A 23,792-nucleotide genomic window follows, 5' to 3' on the forward strand; every position below is an offset into this window, starting at 1 on the left:
CATCTTCTCTGCCCAAATGTCCTCTCCAAACTAAAAATATAGACATTCTGGGAGGAAAATAAATAATTTGTTGTATTTTTGTTCTTTCTGGTGAAATAACAGTCTGCACCTCTGTGCAGAGAGAATATACAACCTCAACTAGTATTTCTATTATTTTTATATCTGGGTTATTGCTTTCTATCAGTGAATTTTGATCAATTTCCTTCGGTTATAAAACTATGAATGCTGTTGGAGTTTGCCTGAGAGGTCCAGACATTTATTTTCCGTCCCTCGGATGTCTTTTGCAGGGGGGTGCAGGGGGGTGCGGGTGAGGATGTGAGGCTATCTTAGCAGCTTCCAAATCCTCTGGGGATCAGAGCGTGGAAAAAAGGAAGACGATAAGAAAGGTGTGGAAAGAAAAAATCTAACGAGAAAGAGGGAGAAGCTAATGAGGGAGGAAGGACATTAATGGGGACAGAGGGAGCTGAGCAGAGGGGGTGGGATGGAGGGGGCAGGTGGAGGGACAGACAGGTGTAGTGGAACACACCGTTGCCAGAGTTGTTGCTGGGTGAACAATTTTTCTGCTTGGTCGTTTGCCGACACTCTTTCATCCAGGGGAAGATCTGCTTGGCCAGCGTGGGGTTGGGCGGCAGTGAGGAGGAGGAGGAGGAGGATGACGATGATGTGGACGAGGAAGAGTTGGATGACTTATTGGGGCCTGACTTGGAGACTGTGGAGGAGCCGGCACTGCCCCCCGGCTGCTGCGCGGCGGCACTGCCGTTGCTGGGGTTGGGGGGCAGCGGGGGGGACACCTGGGAGGCGGGGAGGTGCTCAGGCGGCAGGCTGGGCCTCATGCAGCTGCCGTTCAGCTCCTTGGTCTTGGTCAGCTGCTGCTGCAGGCCCCCGCCGCTGCCCAGAGCCTGCAAGGAGCACGCAGAGGGCTGGTACGAGTCCACGTCCAGGTGGGTCGCCGACTGGAAGGCGGGCTGGTGGTGGGACACCGGGACCGGTGCATCGTAGTTCCCGAATCCGTTGACGGCGGCTGCTGCCGCCGCTGCCGCCCCCTGCACCTGGTAGGACGAGTAGCCGCCGAAGAGCGCGGAGGAGTTGTCGTAGTAGGTTGTCTTCTGCATGTCTGGAGGAGGCGGCGGCGTCTTCTGGGGCTCCGGTCCTTACTGAAACCCGCTGCCGGAAGACCATTTGGTACCGGAGGTCACGTGACGGTGTCTTTCCAACGGTCCCCTGCAATCTGACCTTAAAGGTTAGAGAGACAGAATAAAGAAATGACAGAGTTAAATCCATCTTCCTCCCCTGAAAGGCTCCGTGACATGAATAGGAGCCCATGCTTTTCTCTCCTCATCACCTCCCCCTCCCCCACCGGGCGCGCCTCGTGCGCAGCAAGCAGATGCTGTGGTGGAGGGGGCACGACGAGGGCACACCGCGTGCCCTCCTGGTGCACGCGCGCCACAACTTTTCTTCGATGCCAACTTTTCACAGGAAATGTGGGAAAAATCTGTTTGATGAGAGAAATGCCCTCATTGCTGATCGCTGTTCATTCACTTTTTCGTTTTGTTCGGCCAAAAATAACAGGAGAGCATAAACAAATAATACTTAAAACAATATGGATACAATAATTCATTACAAATGTAATTTACGGCGTTAACGTATTATATTGGTACATCTATTGAGATTTTTCTGGTTATACATAACACTCAGGATTTTATTCATAAACAGCAAAATTAATATATGTATATAGAAATTTACTCATTTATGTTCTAATATATTTACATATATATATATATATATATATATACACAACACCAACGTGTCTTAATTTGGCAGATGTGAAGCGCAGCGTTCTGTCCTCCCACATTCAGCTTTTTCCATTATTTGGTGACGGCGCGCCTCAGCCAACAGTTTCCAACCCAAAAGGAAATAAATAAAAAAAAAATCGATTTTTTTATTTGCAAATGTTTCTCACCCTTTAAGGAAAAAAAATAGATGAAAATGGATGAAAGCAGAGTTCTGTTGGGTTACGTAAAGAAATGAAACACAATAAATTTAATTAAATATGTACTACATAATTTTTTACATAGTTTGTAGAATGAATTCTTCCTTATTTTATTTATTTCTGCATTTCAAATAATTTCGAAGTACTTTCAGCTGAAAATGTAAGCCTTTTTGAGACAAAGAGACAAACCAGAGACAGAGACAGATCTTGGCAGAAACTGCACAGGTCATTGATCAGGAGCGGGAGCAGCTCCATTGTGCCCCCCCCCCCCCCCCCCCCCCCCAAGCAAAGAGAGGTCGGTGTGAGCCCTCAGTGACTCCGAATCTGGGCCTGGTATGTCAGGCGCGAGGGAGCACCTGGTATTCATTTCATGCCCACAGATAACATGTTTGTTTTTTCCAGGAGGAGGTAAACTTGCGCAAGGCCAACAGCTGAAGGGTTGTAGCCACGCAGCTAGGACGTATCTTATGGATCGACTTTAACGAAGAAATGTTGAAAATAAATAGACACATGCAGGAAAAAGATGAGAAAAAACGCAAATATTCTGGTGAAAGACATCCATTTGGTCTGAGCGCTTTGACGCAGAAAAAAATGGACGTTTAAGCTCGAATCCTAAATATCATGCAGCCTAAAAAAATGTGCCCATGCTTCACAAAGAAAAACATAAATATTTCAAATGAAAGAACAGATGAGCTTTCCCTAAAAACGCAGCTTTTCCCTGACAGCGCGCCTCACTCCAGTCCTGCGCGCGTCACACATGTCAGCCATTTATCTTTCTCGTAGACAAGCTGGAATCCTAATTATTTACTCTGAGGAATAGTCCAGAGAGGAGCAGCAGGAAGAGGGAGCGGGAGGGAGACGAGGCGGCGGGAGTGGGAGGAATATGTTATTAAATCATAACGCTGTTTCGCCATTAAACGCGACGCGTAATGCCCCTGCCCCTTGCATGTAGGACTACAGCTTAATACAATCACCAACTTTACTAGACGCCTCCCTGAATAATCGACTCACACAGGCCGGTGACAGAGACACGGCCGCCCAAACAACAACACAGAGAGGAAGGGAGGCAGGGAGGGGGGGACGAGCTCGGCCTTGGTGTCCACTCTGCGATTTATCCCGGGATATAAAATTACAAATGGCGCCTGCCATGAGGAGCTTTGCAGGTGGAGGAGACAGAGAAAAGCCATTAAACCCACCTAGTTTCTTCTTAAGGCTATTAAGAGACGAGCAAAAAAAAAAAAAAAGGGGGGGGGGGGGGGAATTATCTTGTCCAAAAAGAGGAAGAGCGGGCCTGAGTGTAGCTATTGTCGCTGTGTCTGACTTTAAGGTCAAATCACAAATCTGAAAGACCTCGAGCTGGAAGCCAGTTTCAGAATTTAGGGGGAAGATGGGAGCATGAAGGAGACAGAAACGACCCCAGAAAAACGGCTCCTGCTTTGTAAACAAATAGCAGGGAGAATGGACAGAAGGGGGGAGAAAAGGTGAGGAAATGCACAAAAGAGAGGGATACATGAGGAGGAGGAGAAGAAGCTCGCGCTCTGGTGAGACTGGGGTCTAACGGTCCATAAATCAGCTGTCTGACCACGAGCCGGACGCAAGAAACATTCCAGAAATGATGGTTTGTTTTACGGCTCGTGCGCGCGCGGCCGGCCTGCACTCACGTACCTTACCTTCCTCAGCACCGGTGGTCCCGGTTCAGCCCGGCATGGACCCGGTAACGGCGCACCATCTTATTTTAAGTCCCCGCGAGGTGATTAGCTATGATTGCAGATGATTAAAGAAATAAAAAATTCCGCTCGTTTTCCTGCTCTCCTCCTCCTCCTCTTCCTCTGCGCTCGCGCTGCTCCTCCGGTGCCGTCTGGAAACTAGCACGGCTGCTGGCGACCACCAGCAGCAGCAGCAGCACCACCCCTCCTGGAGCCGCAGCAGCAGCAGACCGGGCGGCGCGCGCCGGACTCCCTGCGGCATGAACGGAGCAGGCGGGATCCGGGCTCGACTCCCGAGCAGGAAAAAGAGCGCGCGGGGGCTCGTTGTGGGCTAGCAAGCTGAACGAGCTTACCGGGAGCCTGCCTGCTGCCTGCGCGCCCCTCCACCCCCACCCCAACCCCCCTACTCGCCCTCCACCTCCACCCTCCGCCCCGACACCAGCTCTGGCTGCAGCCGCTGCTGGCTGATAACAATGGCCTCGAATTTCTCTGGCTTGAGCGGCTCTGCCGGCAGCCATCCGGGCCGAGAATCTCAGACAAAGATCCAGACGGAACCGTTACCCCATCGCATTTTCTGTGATCAGCCGTCCTCCTCCTGATCGTCCCCGCGGTTCTCCGCCTCTTGTTCAGCTGTGGGAGTCTGTGGATGAGCACGCGCCCAACAACTGGACGTGCAGCCAAGTGTCCAAGCGGCTGCCGCCGGCGCCTAGAGGTGCTCCACACCGCGCGCTCCGGTGTCAGCGCGGCTGACCGGCCTGCAGCGCCAAAGATAACGGGACCGGATTTCCAAGCATCCCCTCACCAAAGAGATCTGCGCCGCGCACTCACACATGATGCTGATATGGCTGGCTGACAGACATGCATGTCCTGCGCGCCACAGCTGCTCTGTGTGCAGTCACGAGGTCTGAGGAAACGCTCTGAAGTCACAACTTCCAGCTGCGAGCTGAGCTCAGAGCTGCAGCACAACCAACCATGGGCCATGTCCCAGCGGGAGCGCGAACCACTAAAATAACACTGTGCTAAAAATGAAACTGAGGTGTCTTGTCTCCAATTATTTATTATTTATTTTTTTAGTATTTCTTGTCATTTTTTATATCAGATCAATCAATAGTGATAAATATTAGCTGCTGTCCCCCAAAACTCCAGTCTGATAGCATGACTTTTTTTTAAAACAGTCAGATTTAAATAAGTTAAAAATAAACAAAGATAAACTCTGGAATCAAAGATTAATATAAGAAAATTAAAATGTATCAGTAACAGGAAATTCAAGGGACTTACAATTATTGGTGTAAGTATTATAGGCTAGTTTAAGGACGTTTGCGCCATAGTTCTTGGTATACTTCTGCACTGTCTCGCAGAGTTAGAAACGTGCATTTTTTGTTGTTTTTGTCCTCATTTCTATAATTAACAGCAAATGTTTTATTTCGTTTCCAGCTGTGCTACTTTTTTAGCAGGAAAGACGCAACAAAATTATTGTTAAAACCATTAAAGTAATTTCCCCGTAGAATGATTCATCCGAACAGTAAAAATGAAGAAACAGAAACTGATGCTATTAAATCAGAGTTCTTTTTTGTGTGAGGAAAAAAGTGTCAGAGGAGTTGTTCGTTAACTCAAGTGAACTTTTTCCAACTTTAGGTTAAATAAAAACCTATTTTGGCTGCTGTGAGCTCTGTATATTGACCAAGAGAACAGAAAAAAAGTTAGGATAGTTAAGGTAAAAGTTAGGCATAACAGGAAAATTAGAAAAGTAAGTGAGGAGTGAGAAGAGGAGCCGGAGGAGCGCAGAAACGGAGAGGAAAAGGCCGAAAAGCTGAGTTTACCTGCAGTTTGCAGCTGCGCTCTCCCTCTCTCTCCCGCTTCCCTCTGCTTCCATTATTCACCACACTTCTACTGTCGTTTATGGCCACGTTAGATTTACGAGCTCTCTCGCACCCGGCAGCGCGTGCGCGCTTGTTTGTGTGTGTGTAAACAGCCAAGGCTTTAAAACAGATAGCATTAGCTGTGAGCTGCTGAAATGCGAGGATGAGCTCCGAGTAGGTGGAAGGTGGGAGCCGGAAATGTGCTCGTCTGCAACTTTTGCTCAAAAGATCTGCTGAAAGGCACCGTCACTCATTAACCAAACCACCGATCAGCTTTTTTCTCTCTTTTTTTCTTCTCTGAGCAGTGATGTGTGAAGAGAAAAGGCCTTGATGAGGAGAAATGCGCTCCGTGGATTATGGGAGACTCTGGTCTTGACGCGTAAAAGCTTGCCCTGAGCTCGGAAGGGTGGCAGGAATTCTCCTTTTTTCCCCCGGACAGACAGAGAACGCGCCTCGCGCGGCGGGGTGTTTGGGATTGGTCCGCGCGGATGCTGACTTCAAACCAAAGCTTTGCTCAAATGGAGAAACGTTTGTTTGTTCTTTCTTTTAGTATCCCTAACGGCCTTTTGGGCATGTTGAGACTGTGGAGCAGCGGCCTCGCGCCTCTGCGTGCGTGCCCGGGTGTTCTCAGGACTTTTCGTTGGACTCCCTTATAAGTGCACGCGGGGCTCATCTTTTTCCGGATTAGTAACCTCAGCGGGGATGAAGAAGTTCTTGAAAGATTCAGTTATGACGAACTGAGTTCGCGCGGTCACCGGACTGCTGTCGTGGATTTTATACATTACACGAGTGATTCATAACAGCGCTGCTGATCCACACGCGCGCTTTAACTCCACGATCAACACGCCTTTGAACTGACCCAACAAGACAAACAATAATAATAATAATGCTGGACATAGAAAAAGGAAAATCAAATTGAAACGAATGGAGTTTAGTTGTTGAAGGAGGTTTGGTCCTTTATCATTTGTGTGTGAGTGAAGTCAGACTGTCTGACAGTGTGTCAGGAATCCCACAGATGAAGCACAGACCGCTCTCTTAACACCCCCCCCCCTTTCTTTATCAGCCGAAAACAGCAGAACTCAAAGGTCATTTTCAGTTTTTATTTAAAAGCTGAACATTTTTTTCTTCCAGAGATTTTTTGAAAGATCCCAAGACGCACGTGGGGGATGAAAGGGGAGGATAAAATGCGGAAAAGAAAGGGAAGAAAGATGCAGGGGCTGAAAAATCAGATAGGGAGCACCAACCTCTTGTAGTCTAATCGAAGGTTGTGGGACAGGAGCAGCCGCTGACAGGTACTGCTGACCTGGAATTATTCCCGGAATAAAAGCAAAAAGCAGCAGAGAGGATGGAGGCTGAGTGGGAGCGATATGAGCTCTTATTGATTCTGGTTCTCATCTTACACATCCTATTATATTCACGGTGTTCCCCTTTGGGTCCTTACAGCAGGCCAAGGAAACTGTCTGAGATCTTTCTTCCAGTAAAACACACACACACACATGCACACACACACACACTTTTGCCACCTCTGCTGCTCTAACATTTGCTCCTTCATTGTTTTCATCTCTGCAGCCTCTCAGCTCTGGTTCCTGTCCATCCCCGCTGCTGCACCAGCCGTCTCCCTTCTCTCAGCCCCCCAGGGAAAGCTGGAATCTACGAAGCACGATTCTAAAGAGGGTCTAAAAATGCACACACATCGGCTTGGCCACGGTTAGCCTGAAGGCCAGACACAAAGAAGAGAAGCCTCCTCCAGAAACACGGCTGAGGCTGTGCAGCAGCCGTGATGTTGGATGAGACGAACGTTTCATGATGAAGAGGGACACCGGCGAGCGCCACAGGAGCTCACAGGAGCAGCAACACAGTTAGCCCATCATTACACTGAATGCAGATTAAGTGAATCAGCTGCAGGATCACTCTCCGGGGAGATAAACATGTGCAAGAAAAATCAAAGTGTGCAATTAGTCAAATGAAATATTTCTGTGATTGATTTTGTTTTAAGGTGCAGCACTTATTCGTTCAGAGAGACGGTTTTTCATGTGGGGGCTAGTTAGCTTTTAACAGTTTTTACTGAGTGTCCGTAATTAAAGATTTACTGGATGGCTGCAGAGACAAAGGTGAGCGCTGGAAATGCTGATGTTCATCCACGCGTCTGCATCTTCAAACTGCCTCCGTTTCTCATCTCCTTCCTGCCGCAGCTGCTAATCAGCTGCTTTTTTAGCCTGTAAACTCCAGCCTCTCCCCAACTCCCAAAACTGTTTCACAGATCTGAGCAGTCGACCTTTGACCTACAAAAGCAACTATTCCATTTTTAAAATCAGTTTGCAGTGGTGCAACTAAATCAACCTATGAGTTTCTGTGAGTAATCCCACAACAGAGAAATAGTTACATTCAGTTATGGGCAAGTATTTTGTAAAGATTGTTATTTAAACGCACTTTCATGGCACTTTACCTCAGATGAAAGATGAGGTACTATTTTTTATGTTTAACTTTTTTTTTTGTCAGCAGCGATGGACAACCAGACAAATCGTAAACAGTTGTCATTTAAATTTAATGAACATTACAATAATTTAATAAATACCGGTAATAGATTCATGAAATTGAGTCTTTTCAATCTTTTATTTCTTGAATCCATGTTTTTATGAATCTGTAATATTTTGTATGAACCATTCTCTCCCAGTTGCAGACTCTACACCAGCTTCTCATGGGTTTTAATATTTTAACTGAACCTTTGAATTTCAGAGACCTGAAATAATGCTGATGCATGTACTGTTACTCAAAACTGGGACTTGCGTTGACAGTGAACCTGAAAGTCATCTGAACCTTTTCTGTGTCCAATCACTCCACAAAGAAAGCTGTTTTTTTTTTTAAATAAAAAAAACTTTTGAAAGTTTTCAGAGGAATGAGGTTCTGTTCAGTTCTGTTATTAGTAACCAACAGAAAAAAGCTGAAGTGACTGTTTGGCCTGATTGTTGCAAACCCTTATTCTTTCTGATTTAACTCTTTCTTCAGGTAAACACCAATTCGCCTTGTCGCTATGCAGCCAGGAACCCCCCAGGAAAAGATTCACTCAGATGGTTGTGCTTCTAAAAACTCTGCGCTGGTATCACCTTCACACAAATGCAGGTCATCTATCTGTGGCCCCTGAGGTTGCAGTCCCTTTCAGTGGTAAACTGAACCGGGACTCCTCTGACCACAGACCGTCTTCACTGTCCCAGTCTGCCTGACGTGTCTGTGTTCCTGAACACGTGTGATGTACGACTTCCTTCTGGTGTAAAATAGCTTCAACTTACATCTCAAGACCGCAGGTTGCTGAATAGCTGCACTAATTAAGAGGCTTTCTTCCCACCAACATGGAGATCCTGATAACTGTTGTGCAAAAAAGAACAGCTTCATATCAGATTCATATATATATATATATATATATATATATATATATATATATATATATATATATATATATATATATATATATATATATATATATATATATATATATATATATATATATATATATTTTTTTATTTATTTATTTATTTATATGTATATATTAAGAGTGTAACGATTCATATTAACAATGATTTAAATCATATTGTTTCTGGTTGCTGATCCGATTCATAGTCGATTTGGCTCATTTTGAACAATCCGATCCTCTGACCTAAAGTGGATCCAGATCCTCTTCATCCAAACTTCCAGACAGAAATTCCTGCTACTGAACAGTTTTCCAGATTCTTGGATTTCTTCCAGATCATCAATTTAATGAAATCTGTGTCCAAACAAACAAGTAAACTAGAATGAACGTCAAATCCATTCACATGTTAGTTTCCTAAAGTTCTCCACTGTTGTTTTTCCATATCCAAAGAATCCAAAGGGAACATTCTTAGAACATTCTAGACACTGGATGGTCACATGACTTTAGTCAAAGTCTTCTAGTATGATGGACTGATCCGCTTAATGGCATCACACGTGTGTTGTCCGCCGTGATTGGTCGGTTTTACCTTACAGTATCATAAACCTACCACATCTCAATCCAAATGATGCTTTCCAAGATGGATTGTAACAGATTAATTTTCATTTTGAAATGTTTTTATGATGTTATAGGTCAATTTGATTAACAACTTGCCTCAAACAGATGCATCGTAGGAATAGAAATCGATTAATTGATTATATCGTCACCCCAAATACATATAAATATAAACTCTTACTTAAAGGTGGATTTCATTTACAGTCTGTTTGTTCTCATTGCTCCACATGACTGCATGCATTTTTCGTCCATTTAGAACAACAACATTATTTGCATTTTGGGTCAACGTTGAAGGCAAATGACTTCTCACTCTGCAGTAAAAGACTGGGGGTGGAGGGGGGGGGGGCACTCTGCTGCAGATTTCAAAAGGATTTTATGATAATTTTGTTATAAAACAATCTACTTTTTTTCTGCCTCCTCCACTTGTCACACGTCCATCTGCAGCCTGAGAGTTTCATCCTCTGTTTGTCCTTCAGACCGTTTTTATTCCAAAGAACAAACCATCTCTGTTTTGAATTGTCAACTGGAAAGCTGTGATTCCTCGCTGGCGTAATGTGATGCTCTGGGCTGGAGGTGTGCGCCGCTGTCCAGAGCAAGCATCTGTCGCCTCAAAGAGCCTGCAGAGCAGGACTGTGTTCCCGGTAATGTACAACTGTGCACACGGAGTCAAACGGGCAAGCATCGACAAACCCAGCATTGCAACACATTCCCCTCCAGCCCCCACCCCATTGCGCTCAGAGCGGAAGCAGTGTGCATCTGAAATGTGAGAAAAGGACGCCATTGTCATCCGTCTCAGTCAGATGGGCGCTCCCCTCTCCCTCTGGGTCTTTGAGTCTAACAGAAGAAATGTGGAGATTTCCTTTAGACAGAACTCTGTGGATCTCCCAACACCAGAAATTAGACCCATCCAGAACAAAATCATGCAGAAACCGCACACCCTGCACAGTTCAGATCACAAGATAGACTCAAAAATATGCCACAAAACCAGACAAAAATGTAAATGTATGGATCCTCTTTGCTGCTCGCCGTCATGTCAGCTTTTATATTCAGAAATTTAGACTCAAGAACTGTTTTTACCCTCAGGTTGTACACATTTTAAACACACATCAATCACTACAAAGTCACACATTCTCTGTTCACACTCTGACTATGTCAGCTATACACGTTTTCTGCTGTTTTGAGAGTTTACTGTTACTTTATGTTGCTTTGAACCTGGAGCTCCATCCGATGCTGCCATACTTTCGATGTGCTTCTGTGCATTGAAAATAAAAGATTCTGATTCTGAAATATATAAAAATATGGATCGGAACAAATCACTGAACAAGGAATTTCCAACGTTTTGAAATAAAACGTTAATCAGTTTAATGTTATCTCCTTCTTTCTATTTTCAAAGACATGCATTTTTTTCCTGGACTATACAAAAGGTAAATATTCTTAAATGAAATCATTATATCATCCTTCATGCATGTACAATATTTTTGCAGAGCATTTGTTACTCAAGAAAGAGTTTTTAGTTCATCTAAAGAAAATAACATATAAGTAGCCCTGAAGTCATAAAACAGAAAATTTCTAAGAAGAGAATAATATCAGGAGATAACAGTTTACTTTTAAATACCAACAAGTACCTGTGATTTGCTACAGATTATTCATTTAATTTATTACAGATTACTAACAATTTGTTAAATGGTACAACACGTTTGGTAAAAAGTACAAAGGAGTTAAAACACTCAGACATCATCAGCAGAGTCGTAACATTTGACTCACTGCTGGATTTCCGTTTCACTGAAACAGCATCCGCCAAATCACAGCTACAGAAACAACCCAGAGCCCCAACAAAACTGCGATACACACTCACAAAAAAGAGAGTAAAATTCTCATATGTTAGATGTTGTATTGTCAAGGTTTTCTTTCAGTGCTGCAAATAAAAAAAAATCTTCAAATATGCAAACTAGCATTTAAAATGAGGCCTTCCCTCTTTCTGGGATATGTGGTCTGCTGAAACCAAAAACAGAGGTAATCAAAAAGGTTTTAGTCCTCCAGATAAAGGAAATAAACTGGATCCACATTAGCCTTTTTTTAAATCTTTTTATTTTCGTACATGTCTTTCTTGTTTTGAGCTCTTTTCAGCCAAGAACTCAGAATAAAACCAAACCTACAGGTTAAGATGAAACCCCTGCCTCAGGCTTCTTCACTCCACGCAAGTTAATGTTTGACGGAGATACAAATCTTTAACCAGACACTCAAAGGAAGCCCTGACATCAGGAGATGGAGGGAAAGAGTGAAAAAGAAAGAGGCTGGGGTGCAGGGTGGGGGTCTCAGCGTGGCATAGGGGTCAGACTGCCCTCTCTGCTCCAGGGGTTTAAAAAACTGCCAAGCTTGCCAAGTCTATCGGGAACTAATGTGTTCATCCTTCTTTTAACAACGAAGAGCGAGTGGAGGAAAAAGACCGATATGAATTCCATTATGTCACCATTATGTTGATTTAAATAAAGGTTGGATACAATCTGAACCACTACAGGAAGTCGTGATGCTTCTGCTACTCTAATGATGAAACAGAACCTGTTTGTTGCTATAGACAGACAGCAAAACGGTCCATCTGTTGCTGCAGAAGCTGCAGCTAACATGCTGCCACTGCTGATGCTAAAGGCCACTGCCTACAGTCCCCGCTGCTGCTGCCGCTGCCACTTTGGTCCCTACTGCTGCTAATTGCTTCAACTGTTGACACGAGACTCTGCTGCTGCTGCAAACATGCAGTTGTAGCTGCCACTGCAAAGCCTACGCCCCTGTAGCTACAATCCCTGCTGCTGCTGCTGCTAACCCTACTGCTATCTGCAATACACCAAGCCTATGGCCCTACGGCTATCCTTACTGCTGCTGCTGCAAACTTGCTTCTGCTGTTGTGCTTCTACAACTCCTGCTACCCTGCTGCCACCATTTCCCTGCCACTACATTATCTGCTGCTGCTGCTACTGCAGGCATTGCTGCTGATCACTGCTGCCATCCATTGTGCTGTTGCTGCCTTTGCCTTACAGTATTTGCCCCTGCTGCTAACCCACTGCTCCTGCTCAGCACTATTGCCCCAGCTGCCATGGCAGCTGAAAACGCTGCTGCTCAACTGCCGCTGCTTCCCCGCCACGAACTGATCTTTCTGCTAATCTGCTGCAACTCTGCAACGCCGTAGCTCACGTTCTCTGCTGCTCTTTAGCACGTCAGCTGTAAAAGTTTGCTGCTGAAACAGCGTCCACCAAAACTGCGGCTGCAGCTGCTGCTGCATCTCCAGAAGCTGCACAGACTTGTCACCAGCCATCAAGTCTGTGAGGATGTTTGTGTGGACCTGACCCCACGTATTTACTCCGATTGTGTCGCAATAGTTTGTCAGTGATGTATGAAGGAATCAATAAAACCATAGAGGTTTATGAGCTGCTGCGGGTTTTTCAAGTATTTTTTTTAATAGCCGGATGGTGATTTGTGGGGTGTTTCTCCTTTTTTTCTTTTTTACGTATTAAATGCAGGTGAAGCTGTGTACAACCCCCCTTATTATATTTACGTTTTGTTTATATTTAAATAAATTTTTTGTTTGATTTACATAACTTTTACAGCTGATGTTGGGAAGTGCAGCAGAGAAAGAGCTGTTCAAAAGGTGGGACTTCAAGATTACTTCCACAGATTTCACCCTCATGTCATAATCTGAGATTATGCTCTGATCACATGTCGAATAATAAACACAGTTTTTTATTCATGCCTTGTCCCCCCCTCTTATCCCCCCCCCAATAGTTTTACTGTTTTTTTCACATTTGCACAAGCTGATTGTAGTTGTACATTTTCATTTAAAACAGTTTCACAGTGTGTTTTTTTTTTTTTTTTTTTTGCGATAACAAAAATTGCATGTTTATAGGTGAGATTTTACCTTCAATGTTTGTGCTTCTGAATTTCCAGAAACATATAAACATTCCCTGTTTATGTGTGTCCATATAGACAGTTGTTTTCTTATAGCTGCATTATAGCTGCATGTTTGAACTGTTTCTGAAAGACCCACTTGATGAAAACCTGAGATGGACTGAAGCTTCAGTCACAGCATTTTCATTTCTAAAAGGTGAAAGCTTGTGTTTTATGGGGTGATTTCAAATTTCAGTGGGAAAAAAATAATGGAGTGGACTAAATTACAAAGCGATCATGTTGGATTTCTTTCAGTTCTAATGAATTGCCAATGTATTTGCTCTTAAAAGTTAAATCAGTATTTTTTTGTTTTTTTGTTGTGTGTGTGTGTGGGGGGGTGGAGGGGGGGCAAGACAATTTGTGAGGACAGAGGAGCAGAAAGGAGAGGGGGAGGCCTGCGAAGCTAGAAATCTCTTCACACTGTCATAAATCACAGCATTGTATTTCTTTGCACCCTGCCATCAGGTCCCATTCACGGCGGCTCGTGCACTCCCGTCCCCGCGTGCACGAACGCGGACACCTGTCTGTCTGTTCTGCCTTGAGGCTGCAGGTAGGCAGGAGGACACAGAACAAGCGGCTGCCCCCCCCCCCCCCCCCCCCCATATGCTCTGCTGGTCTTTTCTTTGTCAAGCATCTATCCTCACCCCCCCACCCCCCACCCCCACCCCATCTTCGCAAACACACACACACAAAAAAGTTTGGGGGGCCACAGAACAGCACTTGCACGCGGGCACTCCCCGCTCCTGTCTCTAAGAGTGGAGGGGTAGCAGCCACAATGACATGTGGCGACGAGGAGCGCGGCGCGCGGCGCGGGGACGCGTCGGGGACGCAGGCCGGGAAGAAGCATCTACTCACCTGGTCTGCGCCGCCGCGTCTCTCCCGCTGGAGCTCCCGTTTGCGCTTCTCCCCGGGATGAGCGGCTTTGGACACGGACACAACAGAAAACCCTCTCTTCTGGTGGACGTTTTTTCTTCCAGGGTCAAATGGCGCGCGCTCCTCCGACAGACTACGTTTTGTTATTGTTAAATTCTAAAAAAAACTGTTATTGTAAAAACGTTAAAGTCGGCGCCCAAACGACCGCATTGCCTGCTGTTGCTGTAACCGCTGTGCACCCATAGCTGCACCTCTGCCGCACATCGTGGCGCAGACGCTTTTTTTTCAGACACAAATCTTCAGCGGCTATAAATCTGCAAGAAACACGCCTGCCGACAGCAGAGACATGAGCTGATGGGAACTGCTCGTTCTGGGGCTCGCTGTACTGCCTCACCTTACACACTCACAAAAAAGAAAAGAAAAGCACCGCGCGCGCGCTCTACCCCCACCCCTCCGTCTGTGCTGCAAATACCCCGTATTCTGGTCCGCCTAGCAGGTTTTGATGCCGGGAGTCGCCCCCTCTCTCCCCCGCTGGCTGCTGGGTCAGATGGACCCAGTGCACCCAGAACGGGATTGTGGTCGAACACAGCTCCAACCTTCCTGGATTAAACACAAGTGATCCCCTGAACTCTCGGCATCTCTCTTTTCTGCTGGTGTCTGCCAGCTCTCAGCAGCTCATCTGTCTCCCTCTGTCTTCCCCTCCTCCCACTACCTTTTGGTTCAAGTAGTCACCTCACTGACCTGTTACCATCGCAAGAACCCACACATCAAGGACCCATTCCCGAAAAGGCGCAATGTACAAGCTTTACTGGCATCTGTGGCCTTCCACACTGCGTCCCCGCAGGTCAGCCCAGGTGGCCCCGCGTGCCGCGAGCGGATTGACAGAGTGAACTATTCCTGAACCGGCCTGTGGACTCTAACTAAAAGGGCCATGGAGAACCTGGAAAGTGGGGGGGCTCAGATGATCTGGGTTAGGCACGTTTTCCGTGACCCGCATGTCCGTCCGAACTGCACGGGGGCCAGATGGTGGTCATTACATGGCGTCAAACTGGGCGCGATCAGAGGAGAGGAAGGAGCGGGAGAAGGTTGAGAGGGAGTGCGGAGCAGATTCTGCTGTGATCTGACCTGGGCATCCACGCAGCTGCTGCGGCTGCTCCTGTCCCGCACAGACAGACGCGGGAGCTGAGAAGGAGCCAGGAACAAGATGGTCCATGAGAACGCCTTGTTTGAAATGTCAGATCTGTGCAGCAGAATGAACCGAGCTGTGATCAGTGATGTTGATGGGGAACCCCCTCCCGCAGTGAGCTTAAATCTGACTTGATCTGTGGCACTTATTCTCACTCAGGAGGCTCGATTTTGGAGCAGGCCGGCCCGTCACAAATGAGTGGATTACAACACGGTGTTTTCTGAATGTTATTTTTTCTGCATTCTACTTCATTCGAAGGAGAAAACTCCCTAACAGACGCACTTGGCTTTACTTCCTCTGTCTCCCCACTTCTCCTGCAATTGTGTTATCTGCCCACGCGCAGACATTGTCTTTTACCATCCAGACAATTAGAGGGAGGGAGATAAGATGAGAAGCGGGATGATGATGGAAAAATGAGAGAGAAAGTTCAATAACCGGAAAGCAAATCCGATAATTGAAGCTAGAGACATAAACTGGAGAAGTGAAATAAACCGCAGCCTTTTCGGCTCGTGAGCAACACTTCCGGCTCTGCAGCCTTTCCCCCCGTCCTATCAGCGTGGCCTGGTAGAACATAGAGCCGAGAGAGCAGCGTTTTTTGTTGAAGACTTTATTCGGTTTACCTTCTTCATTGTTGAGCTTTGCAGTGCTGCCGCCACCGGGAGAGGCTCCCTGACATCCAGCGCGCGCAGGACGCACGAGACTGTATGTTTTGCAGACCTGAAGGGGAGCTTTCGGAATCCAAACAGGCAATAAAACAAATTTGAATTAAAAAAAATGATTATAATATTAATTTTCATAATTTGCTGTTGTTGTTTTTTTTTTAGCTCTTGCCTGCTTTTAGGTTCGGATCCGTTTCAAATCCCTTTCGTGTCCACCATCTGGGTAAAATTCTAATATATGAAAACAATGAACTAACATATTTTTATTTGCTTATTTTAATCAGAAAAAGTTTTAAATCGATGCATTTAGTCTTTTCACTAAATCAGTGCGCGTCGCTCTTGCGGAGCCGCTTTTGTTTCTGCATTGAAAACCTCCGGCGCTGAAGTTTTCTTTGAGTTCCACTCGTGTAAAAAATATTTGAAAATTATAAAACGCTGTGAAGTTGGTAAATTCCGCGTTCCGTTCACCATCATTGCCTTTTATGAAACACTCACAAAGAAGGGTGGCATTTTTGACGCCACGCACGCGGCGTTCGTCTGCGTTTGTGTCTGTTAAAGGCTTTGTTTGAATCGGTATCATTCCAAAATGAAGAGACTGTTTTTTGATCGGATTTTAAACTAAAATCGCACCCGTACTCTTGCGCAGTGGCGATTCCGCTCCATGCGTGTCAAACGTCCTGTGCGTGGGAAAAGAACACAGACGAGAACAATATGGCTGCCACTCTCAGTTGCAGTGAGTGGGAAGATGCGCCTCGTGCAGTCTCGTCCTGACTCCTCTCAGTGGATCATCGGCTCTATACGCGCGCGTGGGTCGCAGCCATCAGGAAAACCAAACGGGCTCCATAATTTAGCTCATTACGCACAGATCCGCTCGATCTCTGCCCGCGACGCCAGGCTGTGTTTGGTAGCCAAACGTCTCAAAATCGTTTAGTGTGGATGCAACAAGAGGTTCCACGCGGCGGTCTTCCCCTGAAGGCCCCGCAGAGCAGCGCGCGAGCTCCGCGGCCGCCTGCATTCCGCTCAGTTTGGAGCCGCTTTGACAAAAATGAGTGATTTCAGTTTGTGATGTCACAACAGACGGCGCAGCGCAGTGACGCGTTTGCGATGAATACTTTTCCATTTATCAGGAGATACCGCAAAGAAAAGAGCGCGCGAAGCTGCGACCGCGCTATTAGCGCCATTCAACTTTAAGTCACACATTTCTACTGTTTTGTCTTTGTTCGATCTAAAGTTGCGGCCCCTGCCACGTAGCGTGCGGAGCAGAGAGCGCGTGCCCGCCAGCTTCTAATGAATCATCTCTTAAATGCTGACATCTTTTCTGTTCGGCTTTTCTTGTGCACGCGGACGCCGAGCAGCGTGCGCATCTGAGTGGCAGGCGGGAGGACGGCTGTTTCAAGAAGCAATCCTATTACACATCCATCCGGAGAAATGTGCACGTATATTGGAAAAATGAAGGGGAAAGAAATCACATTAGCCTGTCCCGCCCCCAACATTTTTTTCTATCGTCCACAGAAATGAGGCGAAATATTGTGTTTGACACTTTCAGAGAAGCTCTGCCCGCGGCTGCTGCCGTCATTACTGTGCGACGGGGGCGCCACAGCCGCGCGCTCATTTGATTAGAGTCCATCCATCCATCCATCCATCCATCCATCCATCCATCCATATATAAAAATAATAATAGCAACAACAACAACAATAATAATAATAATAACAATAATGATAATAACAATGATAATAATAATAATAATTGTTGTTATTATTGTTGTTATTGTATGCACCTGCAGGTTTGTAGGTAATTAAATATTTGATGGTGCATTCACCGTCCTGTCCTTATTGCACACTGCATGTGTCGCCAGCTGGTTTCTCACCAAAACACCACAAGCTTCAATGCTGTGGTGACTTATTAGGTTAGCTGGGTAAAATTGGGACCTCCCCCCCTCTCCTTTGCTCCCACACAAACACACCTTATTTGCTGTACTGGCAGTAAAAAAAAGCTAAAAATAGAACTAACGCGGGGAATTGTGTCGCTTTGTACTCCAAGTTGGCGGAGCCAGAATGACCATTTATGACTTCTGCTTATCTTAATATTAAAGGGAGAAGGTGACACACGATGCAAATCTCTTTTTTTTTTCATTTATACGCATTTATAAAAAATAAGAAAAGCCCAATGACTCCCATGCAGTGACGGGTCTGAGCCAAAGCAGAGGTGCTGTGCGCTGACATGAAAAATGGAGAGCGGCTCCATTTCAACAGGAACGTAAAGAAAACACTGGCAAAAATACAGGAAGAGGAAGCGTGAAAAAAAATCTGATGAACTCAGAGTGGTCTGGAGAGCTGGAGAACACAAGCACCTCTAATTTCCACGAAACTGCGAGTTTATGTCAGGTATACAAGGAGTATAGAGGACACACGAAGGCGTCGCTTTCATGACCATGCTTTGCCTCAAACTGGGACCTAACCCGTCCAAGAAACGGACACGAGCCGGTGTGATTTATCTCGGTCCTGGCTCGGTTGCTTTGATTTATTCTCTCTCGGCTAAATGGTTGAGCTTCAGTTCGCCAGCAGCTCCTTTGTATGAGATTTCACGGCGTTCCCGGTGTGCCAAATTTAAACAAATCTCTCGTTAATTGGTCGCTGAGTAACTGGAGAGCAGGAAAGACTGCCAGCCTGTCAGGCTGAGTGCAGCCTCCGAAGAGAAAGCACTCGGGCTAATAAGTTAGACCAGGTGAGGGGTGTGAGTGATGGTGAGGAGCAGGACGGCACGGCAGCGGCCGCAGCTCTTCCTCCTGTCTCTCCGTCTGGAGCATCACCGGCCTATCGACCGTCATTTTTCCTTCCCACAGCGACGGAGCGCGTGATTTATCGCGGCCGTGCCGTAAACAACAGCGCCGCCTCACAAACACACAATGGCAGCCGCGGCCGCACGCTGACACCCTGCCTCACTATAAATCAAGGGAAGTAGCTGGCTGGGAGGTAAGAGAAGAGGAGAGGGAGTAAAGGATGAGGGGAGGGAGGGATGGACAGAGAGCCGGGCAGATGGAGAGAGATGTGGGAGCAGACGGGATGTGATGGGAGAAAGATGGAGAAGAATTTCCGAAAATATGAAGAGCCTACATGGCATTGCTCCCTCCCTCCCTGCTTTGCAGCCTTCAGCTCGTAAACAATGGCTGCTTCTGCTGATGATGATGATGGGTGGGGGGTGATGTGTAAACAACAAGACAGCAACATGCACCATGACAAAAACACGGCGAAAAAATGAAGATTTCGGGGGGATATTTACCACGAGCTTCAGACAGCCTGTGATGCAGTGAGTGGGACGCGGCAAGGCGGCGCAGCGGCGTGGAAGAAGTGGAGAAAGAAAAAGAGTGGTCCCCCCCTTTGCAGCCCCTTTTCTTCCGCAATTCTCACGGTGTCCACAACGACCCGTAAGACGCACACCCGTCGAATTTTGTTTTATTGCAGCCTCCTTCTCTCTTTTCTCTTCCTCTCTCTCTCTCTGTTGGCAGAGTCTCCTCTTCTCCCCCCTCTCTCTGCCTTTCTCTCCCCCCCCCCTTACTGCTACAGGGGGCTTGTATATTTTTTTAAAGGACAGTTGAATTTTCCACGTCAGGACCCCCCTCCCTGAAGCACCACTTCCTGCTGTTATAGTCCTGACGAATCCATGTCCATCCTGCATTCATTAGTTCACGAGTCACGTGCTGGTCCTGGGCGAGGTGTGGGGCAGTATAGTGCCTCTCCGTTCTTGGCACCCACCCGGACCCGTGCAGCGGGACCTGAGGCCGAACAAAGGGAGACCTCTCCCCAGCTGACGTGAGGCAGGCCGCCAGACTCTCACAGAGATAAAAGTCAAAGATGATAACTAGAACTGTGTTTAAACTCCTGCCTCTTTATACCTGACTCTCCCTCGGCCCCAGTCGTTCAGGGCCGCTCCCCGACATTGTCCTGTCTCAGCCTATATTTGGATGGATTTATTTTCAGCAAAGCGTGTGCGTGGCGTTGCAGCACGCGCTTCTCCTATTTCTATTTCATGCGTCTGCGAGCTGAGGTGAAAAAACCTTTCAGAGACAAAAAAAGGAATGAAAAAGGAAAAGAAAACACTTGTAAATGTCAAGCAAAAAATTCAAATAATTAAAAAATACTTTTATCTTCTGCAAACGCGCAAATGTTTGACTCCAAAGCATTTAATGGGGGGGAAACAGTTGATATAACATAGAAAATAATGTTTAAAAAATGGAACAATACCAAATGATGGTTACGCAAAAGATTAAAAGAATAAAAGAAAAGAGGAGACAAAACCCCGTGGCGAGGCCGAGCGGAGTAACAATAGAAATCTGGGAATCCCTTTTGGTAAGAGCTGGAACACAGAAACCATAGACAAAGGACTGAGAGACTCTGAGGACGCGCGCCCAGCTAGGCCGGCAGGCTGCGCGCAGGGCTGACCCGGCCACCCAGCAGTCACGAAGAAACCTTCAAGGTCAAAGAACCAACCGCAGATGATCTTAGACTGCGTGGCGCAGAAGCGGGGAGTCTTAAAACCTTCATAATATCATTTTTCTAGCTTGAAAATGTTAAGAAATAAGTCTTCATGGCTTAAAAAGAATATGACCAAGATCACAAAGCACGTTTATTTTCCTATATCCAATTTCCCCTTTTGAAAAGGACCGAAAACTTGAGGGAACATATTAGAATGAAATATGTGGATTAAATGTTTTTAAAGAAGAAGTTAGACGCGCGTTTATTTAATATTTTGATCCAGCCGAACCGCTGCTCTCCGCGCGCCGCCGCGGCACTTCTTTCAGATGCTCCACCACGACAGGAGCGAAATCAAACATTTGCAGGAGTGATGATAGCGTCTGTAATGACGGCCATAAATTACAGCAGCCGCAGTGTGAAACAGCAGCTTAGATTAGTGCAGCGGCGGCGCGGGCCGCAATGACAGGCGCAATAGGAGGATTCCCTGCGTGGAAGCGCGCAAACAAACAGAGATTTCACTCCGATCAAACAGAACCGAAGGGCACGTGAATACAAAACGCACATACGATGCTTTAAAACAAACAAACAATCAAACAAATAAATAAATAAAATATAAATAAATAAATAAAGTAAAAAATTATCCCTCCATCTGCGCTTTACACATCAAGCCTGAGAGACGCAAAAAGGCTTTCTGCGGTATAATAGGAATGGCAGCAGCAAAAGAGCTGCTGGGGGGGGGGGTTGATGAATGAAGACAGGTAGAGTCCTCCATTCTTTCTGCTCGTTAATGATTAACTGTGCTGAATTAAAAAGAAGTCAAATTGAAAGTGATGCTCGTTGGAACACAGAAGATCCGGGGAGGATCACGTGACCGATTTGTTTTTTAAATTATATTTGTGTTGTGTTTTTGTGAAATCATCAAATTTCTTTCGTTCTTATTTTGGTATGGGACTAAAGAAGTGTGGGAGAGGGATCCAGGCAGCGCCCACATCCCATCTTTTAGCCCGGACTGTAAATCCATTCGGGATGGAAGCAGCCCTCTCTCAAATCCATCCTTCCTCGTGCCTCGCGGGGCCGTCCCACTGTCTGTGTGCACCAGAGGCTTCCCCAAGACGGTCCACCCCCTCGTGGCCTGTCTGGTGAAAACCCTCTGCCCTCTGAAGTGCAACGTTTTTTTCCAGAGCTGGATGCGTTTCTAATTTTTTTTTATTTATGATCTGAGGGCAGTTCCATTCTAAAAATGGTTTTAGTCAGCATAGCTGTCTGCTGCTGCGCACCGCGACCTGCTCACATCCGACAGCTTATTGTGGAAAACTTATGACCAGGAGCAAAGGAGTATTCGGGGGAAACGCCGCAATGGTTGTTGGGATAAAACCTGAAAGGCTGCGTGCGCAGACAAGCAGACCTGGAAAGAACTGCTCACCATTCAGCTTTTGTTCTGACTCATTTCTTTTCTTTCATCGCAAATAAACATCAGACACTTTGAAAACGGCAGCAGTGACGTTTAAGAGAAACGCTACGGCGTTCCGGACATCAGGCAAAGGACTGCTGCTGATCCAAACTCTGACAGTGAAACACTCGAAAAACAAACAATGTCTGACTTTTCTGTTGAGTTCCTCTGAAATCTTGTTAAATCTTAAGCAAATCAATCGGACATAACCGTTTTTGCCGGAAATTGTGGTTCTTCCTCTGTTTTCCTTTGAGATTTTATGACTTAACCTTTTACAAAATATATATAAGTATTTGGGTTTTATAATAATAATAATAATAATAATAATAATAATAATAATAATAATAATAATAATAATAATAATAATAATAAGTCAGTGCGCGTGCGCCGTTGGGATGATCAACACAAGTTTTCCGGCCAAGCGACGCCACGACACAGAGGCCTCAAAGCCCGTTTAGATCTTAAATGTGTCCAATATTGAGTGACACTTCAGTTTACAACGTGAGCGCGTACCCGCATCTTTCACGGGACCTGCAGCCTCGCGGCCTCCAAAATAATTAATTTGGTCTGGGAAACAAAAATCCAAGGAAGTGAAGCAGAGGAAAGAAAAATGCGCGCTATTCGCCCGATGATTAACAAGCACGCGCCAGGCTGCTGTTTGCTTGTTTTCGCGCACGTGGACGGAGGAGGCTGATTGGTTTTGAGCTATTACTGTTATTATCTTAAATCTGTCCCACAATCAACTGTTCTAGCAGGTCCAGACAGTTTGAACAGAGACTGTAACTACAATTTGTTTTACAGTACCGTGTTGGCAAAGTTTTATATTAAATAGTTTGCTTTTCATATCTTCATATATATAATGAATATTGTCCAAGTTTCAATTCAAATGGAGTTTTACCAACATGTTTTCCTTAGAAAAGGAGGGAAGTGATCTTCCTCGTCACAGTTCTAAGTTCTTATGGGAAGTATATGTTTGATGCTCTCCCATCCACAGGAATCCCAAATTATGCAGCAGCACATTTTATTCAAAGAACGTGAATTCAAATAGTAGCTAACTGTTCCTGCGGAGTGGCAGGAATCCTGCACTCTAAGGGTCCTCTGACCTGCAACCCTTCACTGACCATAAAAACTATAAAAACACTATTCCTGTGCCTAATTTTCTCTGACTGGGTGCTATATATACATATATATGTATATATATATATATGTGTATATATATATATATATATATATATATATATATATATATATATATATATATATATATATATATATATATATATATATATATATATATATATGACAAAGTCATAGAAAATTAGGCACAGGAATAGTGTAAAGTTTTGTTTTTATTGCTTTTATGGTCAGTGAATAATTGTGACTTTTTGTTGTCTGTTAGATGAATTCATAAAGATAAAGGTGCTTAGCTCCAGTCTCTGACACCTTACTTCAGATATTTTTAGATCAATTTAATAAATAAAAAACAAAATAAACCATCAGAGTGTGGATGTGACTGGAGCTCAGTGCAGGAGGGAGTTAGGGAAATAGATTCAAACACAGGATTGCATCTTCCCTGACTCTTTAGGTGATCAACACAAACACAGATCATCCACTCAAACTTTCAGCTCTCCTTGATTTGGGC

The 23,792-nt window shown here is 45.6% G+C and overlaps 1 protein-coding gene and 1 long non-coding RNA gene across 15 annotated transcripts in view; one reads left to right on the forward strand and one right to left on the reverse strand.

The window, feature by feature from the left end:
• hoxb3a (homeobox B3a) overlaps positions 1-23,792 on the reverse strand; it is a 77,729-nt gene that overhangs the window by 17,820 nt on the left and 36,117 nt on the right. For 8 of the 14 annotated variants that reach the window (XM_023957831.2, XM_023957827.2, XM_023957826.2 and 5 more), the window contains one exon: positions 527-1,233. In XM_023957831.2, coding sequence (XP_023813599.1) covers positions 527-1,112 — 586 coding nt within the window. In that variant the 5' untranslated portion in view covers positions 1,113-1,233. Of the gene's footprint in view, positions 1-526; positions 1,234-3,655; positions 3,798-4,257; positions 4,759-5,516; positions 7,130-14,364; positions 17,854-19,507; positions 21,344-23,792 lie in introns of those variants that run through there. The other 6 variants (XM_023957835.2, XM_023957834.2, XM_023957836.2 and 3 more) reach the window with 6 other exon arrangements.
• On the forward strand, positions 6,903-8,452 carry LOC144994198 (uncharacterized). Its single transcript, XR_013657629.1, has 2 exons — positions 6,903-7,032; positions 7,125-8,452. It is a non-coding gene; the product is annotated as an uncharacterized LOC144994198 (long non-coding RNA).

This window comes from Oryzias latipes, chromosome 8 (assembly GCF_053564925.1).
Source record: "Oryzias latipes strain Hd-rR chromosome 8, Olatipes_Hd-rR_3.1".
In the NCBI taxonomy this organism is placed as follows: Eukaryota; Metazoa; Chordata; class Actinopteri; order Beloniformes; family Adrianichthyidae; genus Oryzias; species Oryzias latipes.